Below are 12,517 nucleotides of genomic sequence, written 5' to 3' on the forward strand. Positions count from 1 at the left end.
TTTTTGGATTTTTAGAACTATTACAGTAAATTTAAACTTTCTGTCTTAGGATTTTTTTATTTTTTAACTAAAACTCGACTTACAGTACTAGTCAAAAGAAGAGCTAAAAACGCAGTGTTTTAACTTTAAATACCGATAATTCATAATCGCGGCCATGTTTAAAAAATCCCTAAGACAGAAATCTGCGGAAATCGTTCCTCTTCCAAACAAGCCCTCAATGGGGTAATTTGAGTGATTTTTGGGAATGGTTAAAATACCATGTTTGCACGCATGCTGTGCCACTTGGATATGGGGACCTGGATTTTATAACAGGGTCAACAAGAATTCTGACCTTCAAGGTCACCCACGATGACGGCAGTAGCTTCGTTACATGTTACATATCCACAATAAAATCACGGCATAGATGTAATGTTTTGAAAACGGTTCATATTTGTGGAAAGGTGGATTTTTCCTGTTCCGTGGTTTCCAAGTAAAAAAGGGCTTGAAGTAGCCGGTTGTAGCGGCTTTACTGTAAATGACCGCGGGTAACCCCAGATCGAACGCCCGCTCTATTCGAATGACGTCATATCGAACAAGATTCGCGGGTTCGGGGGATTCGATCTCCATAGTAGCGGAGTGGGACTTTTGGGCCCAAATCTGACCATCGTGGTTTGAGATGACAGGTTTGGTGTTTGAGCCGAGATGACACAGTTTTGGCGTTTGAGCCGAGATGACACAGTTTTTGTGTTGGAGCCGAGATGACACAGTTTTGGCGTTTGAGCCGAGATGACACAGTTTTGGCGTATGAGCCGAGAGGACACAGTTTTGGCGTTTGAGCCGAGAGGACACAGTTTTGGCGTTTGAGCCGAGAGGACACAGTTTTGGCGTTTGAGCCGAGATGACACAGTTTTGGCGTTTGAGCCGAGATGACACAGTTTTGGCGTTTGAGCCGAGATGACACAGTTTTGGCGTTTGAGCCGAGATGACAAGCGGTTGGCGGTTGGGCCGAGTTTGGCGGTTGGGCCGAGACGACGCGAGTTTGGCAGTTGAGCCGAGATGACACAGTTTTTGGCGTTTGAGCCGAGATGACACAGTTTTGGCGTTTGAGCCGAGATGACACAGTTTTGGCGTTTGAGATGACAGTTTTGGCGTTTGAGCCGGGATGACACAGTTTTGGTGTTTGAGCCGAGATGACGCGAGTTTGGCAGTTGAGCCGAGATGACACGAGGTTGGCAGTTGAGCCGAGAGGACACAAGTTTAGCGTTTAAGCCGAGACGACACGAGTTTGGCGTTTGAGCCGAGATGACACGAGTTTGGCGTTTGAGCCGAGATGACACGAGTTTGGCAGTTGAGCCGAGAGGACACGAGTTCGGCAGTCGAGCCGAGATGACACAAGTTCGGCAGTCGAACCGAGATGGAAGTTTGAGCCGAGATGACACAAGGTCGGCGTAGGAACCGAGACGACACGAGTTTGGCAGTTGAGCCGAGATGAAACAGTTTTGGCGCTTGAGCCGAGATAACACGAGTTTTGCGTTTGAAATCAAACCGAGACGACACGAGATTGGCGTTGGAGCCGAGATGACACGAGTCTGGCAGTCGAACCGAGATGACACAGTTTTGGCGTTTGAGCCGAGATGACGCGAGTTTGGCAGTGGAGCCGAGGTGACACGAGGTTGGCAGTTGAGCCGAGGTGACACGAGTTTGGCAGTTGAGCCGAGAAGGCACGAGTTTGGCGGTTGAGCCGAGATGACACGAGTTGGGCAGTCGAGCCGAGAGGACAGAGTTTGGACGTTTGAGCCGAGATGACACAAGGTCGGCGGTGGAGCCGAGACGACACGAGTTTGGCAGTTGAGCCGAGATGTCACGAGTTTGGCAGTTGAGCCAAGATGACGCGAGTTTGGTAGGTGCGCAGAGATGACACGAGTTTGGCAGTTGAGCCGAGAAGACACGAGTTTTTTGGCAGTTGAGCCGAGATGACGCGAGTTTGGTAGTTGCGCAGAGATGACACGAGTTTGGCAGTTGAGCCGAGAAGGCACGAGTTTGGCGGTTGAGCCGAATTACACGAAGCTGGCACACCGGACCAGGCTGACACGAGGGTGGCGTAGGAGCCGGATTACACGAAGCTGGCACGCTGGACCAGGCTGACACGAGGGTGGCGTAGGAGCCGAATTACACGAAGCTGGCACACCGGACCAGGCTGACACGAGGGTGGCGTAGGAGCCGAATTACACGAAGCTGGCACGCTGGACCAGGCTGACACGAGGGTGGCGTAGGAGCCGAATTACACAAAGCTGGCACACCGGACCAGGCTGACACGAGGGTGGCGTAGGAGCCGAAGCACGAAGCTGGCATGCTGTGCCGGGCGGACACGAGGGCAGTGTTTGAGTGGGATACTAGAACAGAGCCGGAAGAACGCGAAAGTCACTTAGACAAGCACGTAAACAGAAAGTCACGTAAACAAGCGGCAGGAAGCATCAAACCGTTGCCAGGGCGACCGCCCGTCTGGCTGCCTGCCTTGCTCTGAAGCGGAACGCTAACGAGGAACAGGGCTACAACTGATCACGCTCTCCGCGCGTGATCGAGCCGGGACGCGTGGGTGGTCCGCCGGCGTGGTGCGACATCTGGACATATGGCGAGGGGGATAATTTGTTTGTAGCAGAGTGCACCAAACTTGATCGAACTATTGAAACCTATTCATTTCGTGTGGCATAATCCGTTGCGACATTACCAACTCGCAGTGTACCAGTAATCGTGTCCACATAGACGAAGTCGAAATATAACGGACTCGGTCGGCGCGGTGAAGTCATAGAGTTACAAATCGTGCGAGATGAAGTGTTAAACGGATCCGTACTCACGTTGACTGCGCGTCAAAATAACTGGGTCGAACCCGAAGCGAAAGTTACTCACTGCCCGGATCCGCTTTTGTGTCCCCGATATAAAGCTGAGGCAGGCTTATTGCAGGAGCGATCCGCCACGTGAAGACCTGACGGCGGGCCGTGGCGCGGGGCGAACTCCCTCCTGGAGACGGGTAATCCAGTCCCCCATGCGGTGGAAAAGAGGCTCCTTCAGAAGGACTGCATGGTAGAACTAGTCAGATCGTAGGAATCACGGACTGGACGACAGTAGCGCGGTAGAAAGCTCAGAAAATTCAGATGAACTCGAGTAGGTGAGCTCCCACTGCCCGCTACGCTACATGTGATGACAATAGACAGATGACCTCTGGGTCAAGTGAGGTCAGGGGTCGTATTCCGTGCATCTAATTGATTTCTTTGATCTGTCGCCCAAATAACTACAATTAACATATCATCTTTACACCAAATCCCATTTTGAAATGCACTAGTCACCTTGTCCTTCCCGCCCATGTAGAAATAATTACCAACTCATTAACTTTCCTTAACCCATTAACTAACTACGTGACGTCACGGCCCCATGGGTGGCACTCATCATCATCATCATCATGGCGTCGGTAGGAAATTTGGAAGACGCGGCGAGGAAAAGAAAAGAACGTCTGGCCGCGCTCAAGAAGAGAGCTCAGGACAGCAAAGTTGTAAGTAGGAAGAACACAGTTCTGTGATTGTAGAGCGGAGCTTGTAGTGTGTTCGACTTTGACATAATGCCATGCGGAATTGTTTTGTTTCGAAGGTGGGAGGGGGGCACACCGTCGTGTTGCTAGATGAAACCTGCTAGATACATTTCCTATGAATAAAAGTGAAATGAAATTATATTTCCCGCGAGTACAAATTCTGAAAGTCTCTATTCAATATTTCTATGCAATGAGCTATCGTACCATGTGAGTTTTCGGGTAGTAATACTTAGTTATGCCCGATAAAATTAAGTCGTTCACATCGCAAAGTGCTTCAAATCGCAAAGTGCTTCAAAATATTTATATCAGAGTTATCAACCAAGAATTGAGGTATTCAAAAACTCGTATTTCCCTAGAACTATCGTAGAGTGGAACTCGTTGCCACCAAGCACAGTTGGGGCATCATCACTAGACAGCTTTAAACAACTCCTGCAATCAAATGTGCAAAGATTGAGTGTAACAAGCCGTTCGGTGTGATATAGCTAGCTGCCGCCGCGCCGCGTGCCTGCGAAGCTGGTGTGTTACGTCGAAGGGCGGTTATACCGGCTATACCGATACAGAAACTCCTTGGCATAAAATAGAAAGATTTGAACTTACTAGTAGGGTCATAATCTCTCATGTGTGTTTTATTTTTTCCTGTTCCTCATTTTTTGCAGACTGGTGGGAATGAGGACGAACCTCCAACTAAAATAGCAGCCAAGTGAGTGACTATCACCAGTAATATGTTATAATGATAACAGATAAGTTATATTACTTACTACTATGTATCTTCAAATAATTTGCATGTACATACATACTGTAAACAAAAACGCTTGTACTGTATGAACTTTGCAATAGCTCGGGGCAAGTGTCATATTTAATTTCTGTTCCTTACTTGGTGTCTCTGACAACTACAGTGTACTATGGTTTTGATTGCATTTTTGTAAAATGTAGTCACTATGTGTGACAACGGATTTATTGCTGTGTTTGTTGTACTATAGGGAGCCAAAGTTCCGCAGCTACCAGCCTGAGGATGACCAGCTGAAGGACAAAGCTGTAGAAGCTGCTAAACCTGTCCAAGGTCTGTACACTTTCAACACCCAGAGACATGTTTATAGGCATTTTGAATTTTATATATATTGAGTTTATTGACTTCGTTCACATTTCAGTAAAATACATGGCAGCTTCATTTGTGTACAAAAATGCTGAATTGCACATTTTACATGATCAACATTATAACAAATCTATATCTATATTACAAGATCAACATGATAACAAATTTAAAAAAAAAACTAGTTAACAATGACATTATGATGATAACATTATAAGGAATTGAAAAGGTTCTTAATAAGCTGTAATAATTGATGTAATAATTGACACTTGGATATTTTAACAGGTATATTTGTTTAAGAGGTAAGTGAAGTACGGGATAGGGCTGTTTTTGTAACGGTTTGTTTTTGCCAGAGGGATGCAGAGTTGCTGGGAACTTTTAAGGTTTTTACTTAGGTAGCATGGACTTCCGATCGGGTTGGAGGTAACCAGCCTCTAAATGTGGAGGAACTTAGCAAGGATTTAGCAAACTTTAGACTAAGGGTTTCTCTCCTGTTTTCCAAGGAGGGCAGACATAGGTGAGTTAGGGCTTCATCGTAATGGGTATATTGGGCGCCAAGGATAATTCTAAGGGCATGTTTCTGTATTCTCTCGATCTTCATGGATTGTTGCGTCGTGATGCTGGGGCTCCAAACGGGGGCAGTGTACTCTAATGTGGGGCGTATATAATATTATATTATGTAGTCACAATTTCACACTGGGAAGCAGACGTGTGTTTATCAAGCTGATCAACCTTTTCTAGCACCTGAGTTATAAACATGGTGTACAGTTTTCCAGTATTGACATTGAAAATAGAAGTGTGCTCCTGCAAGTTTTAATTTGTTAAGTTGTATAAGTTGAATAACTAGCAAAGAAAAAAGATAATACTAGTACCTATCTACCGACCCACCTTAATTTTTTCAGGACCAAAACAGAAAACACAATTTTTTTTTTCGAGCTAGGCCTAGATTTCTTAGAAAATGAAATTTTCCTCCCATCTATTCCACAGTTGAGCCTATTGTACAGGAACAACTGGAAGCATCCAAACCAGTTCCCTTGGTGGAGGAAGTGGTGAGTTTGTTTGTTTGTTTGTTTATTGTTTGTCACATCCAAATGATCCAACTTTTTACAATTTTACATTCAGGTCCATTATATTGTTAAGGTGGCAGAACACAGAAACTGTACTGTACCGGTATTTTTTTTCTAGGTTATTCCTTTTGCAAAAGGATAAATTACTTAAAATGGGTGTCAAATTTTCTCAAAATATCTACTCATTGCATCTATGTCATAATTTAGGATTTGGTGAATCTGGCTCCAAGAAAACCTGACTGGTATGTACACTCTCAATATTTCAATTTACAAACAGTTACTGTTGTAACATCTTTTGCTTTTTCTGGTGTTTCTTCTTCTTCTTCTCCTGCCATTTTTTAAATGGATTCAGCTTCTTCATTTTAGGGCCTAAGGTCCTGAAATTTGGTATGAAGGTACAGTGGGCAAATACCCCTAGGCGTTTTTTAAATTTTTGTGATACAGGCTTTTAGAATGGTTTTATTTGAGTTTTTTGGCTGTGTTATAGCAAATGTATTACTGTGTTAGTGTGCCGTGTTTACCACGTCTGGGCATGAGTCATCACAATGGAATGCAGGGCATCAACCAATAGGCATGCAGCTTTCCTCTATTCTTCTTGCTGATTGGCTGTTGGGATTTAACTTGATTAACAGGCTGCACAGAGCATTTCCACCTGCACAGAGCATTTCTTGCTGATTGGCTGTTGGGATTTAACTTGATTAACACCTGCACAGAGCATTTCCATACTGACAGTATGTCTTTATTCAAGTGTTTTGGTAGGTATTTCAAGCTTTTCTGCTCCAGCATTGGAATGCGGGGCATGAACGTTTTTTTTTATTTTGAAAATCAACAGTTTGCATTATGCAATTAAAAATCCTAACCAATAAAGTAGGGAATAGCTATCCAACTGTTGTTTTAGTTGTATGTTACTTCATATTATAGTTATATCAATGTAAATCATTGTTTTCCCTTGTGTTTCTCATTCTTTCCCTGCCATGTGGTGAACCCATTGCTGTATTTGCTCCAAAGCAAATATTGGCCTTTCTAGTTATTTGATTTTTTTCTTCCACTCATTTTGCCAGACTTGGTGTTGTTTAGCTAACCGTTTTTTTTTTTTTTGCAGGGACTTGAAAAGAGATGTTGCCAAGAAACTGGAAAAACTGGAGAAGAGAACACAGAGGGCAATAGCAGAACTAATACGTGAGTAACATTTTTTCTCTCTGTCTTCACTCACTGTCCGGTTTATCGTCTGTTGTTCCCCGTCTTCCGAGGGTTAGACATGCTTGCACTGTACAACTGGGGCTTGATGGCAGCTCACCGCTTGTCTCTGTCCTGTGGCCATGGGTTGATCTTGTTGGCTATGATATCTCACAATTGATGAAAACTTTGATGAGCATTATATTGTAGCTATTAGAAGCTTCCATACAAATATTTACTAAACATACCAGAAATAAGCTGTCAAAAACCACCTACCTGAGTGTTCAACTATGGAAAAGTCACATTGACAGGGTAGTCCAGCCTCCAAATTGTCCATTAAGTAGAAAAAAAGTCTAATTTTTTTATTGGCAAAAACAAGAATGATAAATGTAAACACAACCCTCTGACCCCCTGTACACCACCAAAACACAACATGGCATTACTTTTAGAGTTTCAGGCAGCCAAAACAAGACTAGTGATGCATACCGGTTCACTGGACTTGGATCCGGACTTAAAAAATGTTTAGGTTCAAGTCCAAAAAAACCTAAAAGTCAAGAACCGAGTCCGGACTTATTACCATAAAAGACCATTTCACATACCCCTTTCTTTCCAAACCACCTAAAACCTTCTGTAGATTGCAAAATCTTTGCTGCAAAATGAAGAAAACATTGCCATCGGGTATCGTCAAGTACCGGCCTCCATGTTATGTAGCCAAAGTTTCACCCAGACAACATTGCAAGGTTGCCAACATGCAATTTTGTATATGCCATGAGTTTAGGTCAGGACTTACAAGTCCGGACCTGAACCTAAACCTCTGGACTTGAATCCGGACCTGAACCTGAAATTGGGTTTAGGTATGCATCACTAAACAAGACTACGAGCCAGTTTTTTCAACAAAAAAAAGAAAAATAATAGCATTCAGTTGGAAAATGCCAGCATTTATCCACACATACCGAGAAAACAGCTGTTTTCAGTTGGTTTGGATGCACTCACCAAAGTTACTGAAAAAGGGCCTTCTGAGCTTGCATCAATTAAGTAGTGACTTTGCCCTGCTGTATCAGTTATCGAATAGACTGTTACATGTTATAAAACTAATCATGTCATACCTGGGCTGCGATTACGTTCGATACGTGTGTTCCGGCCCGTGTGATAACTAGCGGTACGGCCGGGGGTTCTTTACGCGTACGGCCCGGGCCTTCCAAATATTCCATAGAACGATTCGAACGCGTTTCGCCCTAACCGCTTGCACCACTTTCAAAATTCGGACGTTGGAATTGATGTTGTTGCATTGTTTGGGTTTAGGGACACCCAATTTTCGCTCATTTTGCATTGAAAGGCGTGTTTTCTTGGGTTGGTATGACATAAATAAAATACAACACGGTGTATTCCGTATCGCCCGAGAGTTAATTCTAAGACTTAGAGTAAGATGCTGATTTGTTTTTGTACAGGAGAGAGATTACAGAGTGGTGAGAGAGAAGACCTTGCAGCCGTGGTCAATGCTAAAGCCGTGGCAGCTGCACAGAGACAGAATGATGACCATGATGACTATGACTCAGACTAGTCCATCCTACAAACACATTTGTTTCAACTTGACCATATTGAGCTCTATGCATAGTTCTCACTAGGTTATTTGAGCGTAGGGGCCCCCTACAATGTGATTTAGCCCCCTACACTCTTTCAACGAATGTAGGAGTGTTTTTTGTGGGGAGGGGGGGAGAACCTTCATAAAAATAAAACTATAACACAAGAATAAAGCTATAACAAAAGGAAAACATTAACTTAATAAGCATGAAATAGTGTCTCTGGGTGGTATTAATTTCACATTTTTCAGTGAGAATACCAGACCCCCTGCTGTGGTCATGTTTTGGGGACTCGATATGCGACCTGCTCTGCAGAAAGTTGTCCTTCTGTACCTGACCCCTACGCTGTGAAAAAATCCTGGTGAGAACACTGCAGTACATTTGTATGTCTGTTTCCAGTACCAGTTTTAGTATCAGCTTGCAGATATTGATATGAAGGTTTTATTCCTTTATCTGAGACTTCAAGAAAGACTGAAGTCAATTTAGAATACCTCACTTACTCATCACTAACTCTCTCATACTTAATATTATCCAGTTTATTGTCTTAAGTTAAATTTGCTTAAGATGGCAAACATAATGCCAAGGAAGCTGTTAGTGTTTAATTGGTTTAATCTCCAAGATTTCTGAAATTACTAGTACATTGGGGGATTTATTATAATGGTTTCATGTTTTGAACAGAAATGACAACACACATCAAGCTCTGTAGAATTTCCCAATGATTTTATTAATAAACTTAAATAGATGTTAATGCCTAGAAAAAAATGTTGTGCTTCTTGTCTCCAGACCGACCCAAGAAAAACCTGTGGACCCTATAGCCTTTTTTTCTGTAGACCCCTGCAAGGGACAGAATTTTTTAAGCTGATCGATCTTTTCTAGCTCCATGATCTGACACCTGAGTGATGAAACGTTGTACAATCAGTTTTCCAACATTGACATTGAAAATATAAGTGTCCTCATGCAAGTTTTACTTTGTTAAAATGTATAAGTTGAATCACAAGTTGTATCAGTAGAGAACCAAAGTTTAATAAAAAAAAGAAAGAAAAAAGATAATCTCTACCTCCCAACCCTAATTTTTTCAAGGCAGAAACAGAAAACAACATTTTTCTAAGGCCTAATGAAAAAAATTGGGGGGGGGGGGTTAGAGGCAAGCGTACGATTCTTTTCATGTGTTTACTGGGGTGCACATGTCACCGACTGTCCTGAGGAAGATGGTGGCACTTCAGTCCGTACTGGTTCCGACACGGGTTCCTTGTTCTGTCCTCGATCATGTCTATCAGCCGCAGACTTCCTCTGTTGTCTCGAGCAAAGATGGGACTGGCGATGTACTCACTCCCCAACCTCTTCTGCGCCGCCCGCGACGCAGGTGTCTGCCGATCGCGCGGTACAACAGCGCCCTCTGTCAACCCTTGCAGAAATGACAGGGCACTGCTCCCAATGTCTGTGGAACAGGTTTCATACATGTTAGGTACATGGAGTGAGCAAGAATGTATTATGGGATTTGAAATATACATTGTTATAAAAAGGTCACATGTTTACTCAGTTCTTTGTAACCATCAGAAACTATAACATTCATTATAATGTTGTGTAACATGAATGTTCCCATTTTATATTTGTTAAGATTAATAGGGTCAGATTGGGATCAGCAAAGCTTCCTAGCTGCAAAGGTTATTAAGTTCTTATCTTAAAATGTATTTGATCATTAGATGTACATCGAAGGCAGTATATCATACTAATACTTCAACATCTGGAAGGCACCAAAAGCGATTTCAGGGCAGCAAAACTTGATCTCAAAGTCAATATTCTGGTCATTTGTTAAAAATGTAGTTACTGTCAACCCTATCCTATGGCATACTGCTATCTGTAAGGCAGAAAACAGGGGAGTTGGCCCGCTAGAGAGTACAGTTTGTAGGCTTCGGGTACGGCAAACTGTACTCTCCAGTGGACCAACTCCCCTGGCATGTTATCTCTCTATTTCTACTCTTTCCAGACGCCTCCCGAAACCTGGTAGAGACTATTTCTAGGTATATGTAACAGAAAAAAGACTTGTACGGTTGTACCGATGACGAGTATGTCTTCAGACGTCGGGTAGGTGTCGATGACGTCATAGTTGCGCAGGCCCAGTCCGTCTTTAGGCCGGTGAATGTCCACCATGGTCTGCTCCACCACACGTCTCTTGTAACTCTCCCATTGGCTCTCCTGGAAAAACTTCTCACACAACGCCTTGTCTGGCGGCACCTGTCAGAACGTCATTTTTAATTTATTTTAATTAGATCATGGTTTTAGCCAATCACAGTCACTAGATGATAAACCAAACAACCATGAACCGAAGGGCAAATGTAACATCTAACTAGAAATGTAACATTTGCAAAGCAAATGCATAATGTTTCCCTTTTTAAATATACATAGTCTACCCTAACAAACTACTGCTCTGTTTATTCTAACTCTAACACATTCATAGTCATTCATGTTGACTGGCCCGTGCACCTCTAGATCTGTCCTGCTACAAAATGTAATCCAATACCACAGGGTGTCTGCTACAGCACCAGTTACCATGATGACAGACGTCTGGTTCACCTTTACTTGTTGGGGAAGAAGAGGAAGAAGAACCTGAACAAAGCAGTTTTTGGCGACGTCTCGGGGAGGAGCCTAATGGTACAGTATTGTGTGCAGTTTGCAAGAATTCTAGGAATGGTACAGGCATTTTGTCCACAGGAATGTCTCTGGCCCACATCTATGCCCACATTCCTGGAAACCCTTGGGAAGACCTCTCTGCCCTGGATGGCCCTACTTTCTGTGACCCTGGGGCTCGTTCACTATACACTCAGGGGAGGAGTGCACTGTATTAGTCTAGACATAACAGGTACCAAGGCTTCCTCAAAATAATGAAATGATGGCAGTGCCATGCAAACAATAACCCTAACAGCAACCATCGTCGCCATGGCAATGTGTGTTTTCATTGCCAGTCTTGTTTCTTTCTTCGAAGGTACGAAGGTACAAAGACGTATACAGTACGTACTTCCACCTTTTCCGCGTTGAGTCCGTCTAAGGCGGGTTGTCCCTCAGACACGGCCCGGAAGTCCCGCAGTGTGAGGTGCAGGATGCTGGCGCCCCGGCTCACCAGGCTCAGGTGCGGCGGGATGGGGGCCTTGGACACGTGCGCCAGGCCCTGCAGATGAAGAACAAGAGTTCCACGATTTCATTCCTTCGTCCATGATCTTAACTCTTCCGTCTGACGAATTATATACATTTTCCTCATTGATTTTGCAAATAAAAGCCGTATTTGCATGATGTATATCACTTGATCATATTCTTCACCTAATGAAAATTTTATCTTAACAAAAAAAGCTATTATAGCATTTCATAACAAATTATGCAAATGAAGTCCTGGTTTGAATAAATTATGTTTAACGATACCCACCTTTACTAACTTCCAATGATAAATTATGCAAATGAGGTCCTGATTTGAATAAAGTGTGTTTGATGATATCCACCTTCACTTAACTTCCACCTTCACTTAACTTCCACCTTCACTTATCTTCCATAACAGAAATCTACCCTCTTTACATTAATCTCGCCAGAGCGCATTGAAGCCGGAATCCACCAATGCAGGATCCACATATAGCCCCATCTGAACACTCCAAATCACATTGAAACCGGCTCGATCTCAAACCACCTAGGGAGGTCGTTTCGAACCGGCTTCAATGCATTCCGAAGGTCTACCTAGAGCTGTGGAGGAAAAAGATGGAGGAACCGGGGGGCTAATCTCCAAGCAGATCTTTCGGTGGCCGCAAAGACAGTATCAAATTGGCGAGGCAGTATCCACTGGCCAAACAGTATACTATCTTGAAAGAGCGAGGCCGTCATGGCCTTGCGGCAGAGCATTCGGCTCAGAACCAAGAGGCCCCGGGTTCGAATCCTGCCAAGTCACCAACCTTGGGAATGGCACTTTGCACTACTCTCCAAGCAGAGGTTTGGGTTTTGGGGGTATTTTTGGTGTGTTTTTAGGCTTTTTTTTATCGGGGTTTCTCTTTTGCACTGAATT

The 12,517-nt window shown here is 43.6% G+C and overlaps 2 protein-coding genes across 2 annotated transcripts in view; one reads left to right on the forward strand and one right to left on the reverse strand.

Moving 5' to 3' along the window:
* Positions 1–3,400: 3,400 nt before the first annotated feature.
* On the forward strand, positions 3,401–9,501 carry LOC109470419 (coiled-coil domain-containing protein 12-like). Its single transcript, XM_019769362.1, has 7 exons — positions 3,401–3,526; positions 4,219–4,262; positions 4,543–4,622; positions 5,640–5,701; positions 5,927–5,961; positions 6,822–6,898; positions 8,344–9,501. Exons 1-7 carry the CDS (start codon positions 3,437–3,439, stop codon positions 8,454–8,456), a joined length of 501 nt encoding a protein of 166 aa, XP_019624921.1. The 5' UTR covers positions 3,401–3,436; the 3' UTR covers positions 8,457–9,501.
* Positions 9,502–9,613: 112 nt separating this feature from the next.
* The window catches only part of LOC109470406, a 13,429-nt gene continuing 10,525 nt past the window's right edge, over positions 9,614–12,517 (reverse strand). The window contains exons 10-12 of the mRNA XM_019769345.1: positions 11,492–11,641; positions 10,533–10,710; positions 9,614–9,913 (exon numbers count right to left, since the gene is read on the reverse strand). Coding sequence (XP_019624904.1) covers positions 9,663–9,913; positions 10,533–10,710; positions 11,492–11,641 — 579 coding nt within the window. The 3' untranslated portion in view covers positions 9,614–9,662. The remainder of the gene's footprint in view (positions 9,914–10,532; positions 10,711–11,491; positions 11,642–12,517) is intronic.

The sequence above is a fragment of the Branchiostoma belcheri genome, unplaced genomic scaffold (genome assembly GCF_001625305.1).
Source record: "Branchiostoma belcheri isolate BF01 breed outbred unplaced genomic scaffold, Haploidv18h27 scaffold223, whole genome shotgun sequence".
Lineage (NCBI taxonomy): Eukaryota > Metazoa > Chordata > Leptocardii > Amphioxiformes > Branchiostomatidae > Branchiostoma > Branchiostoma belcheri.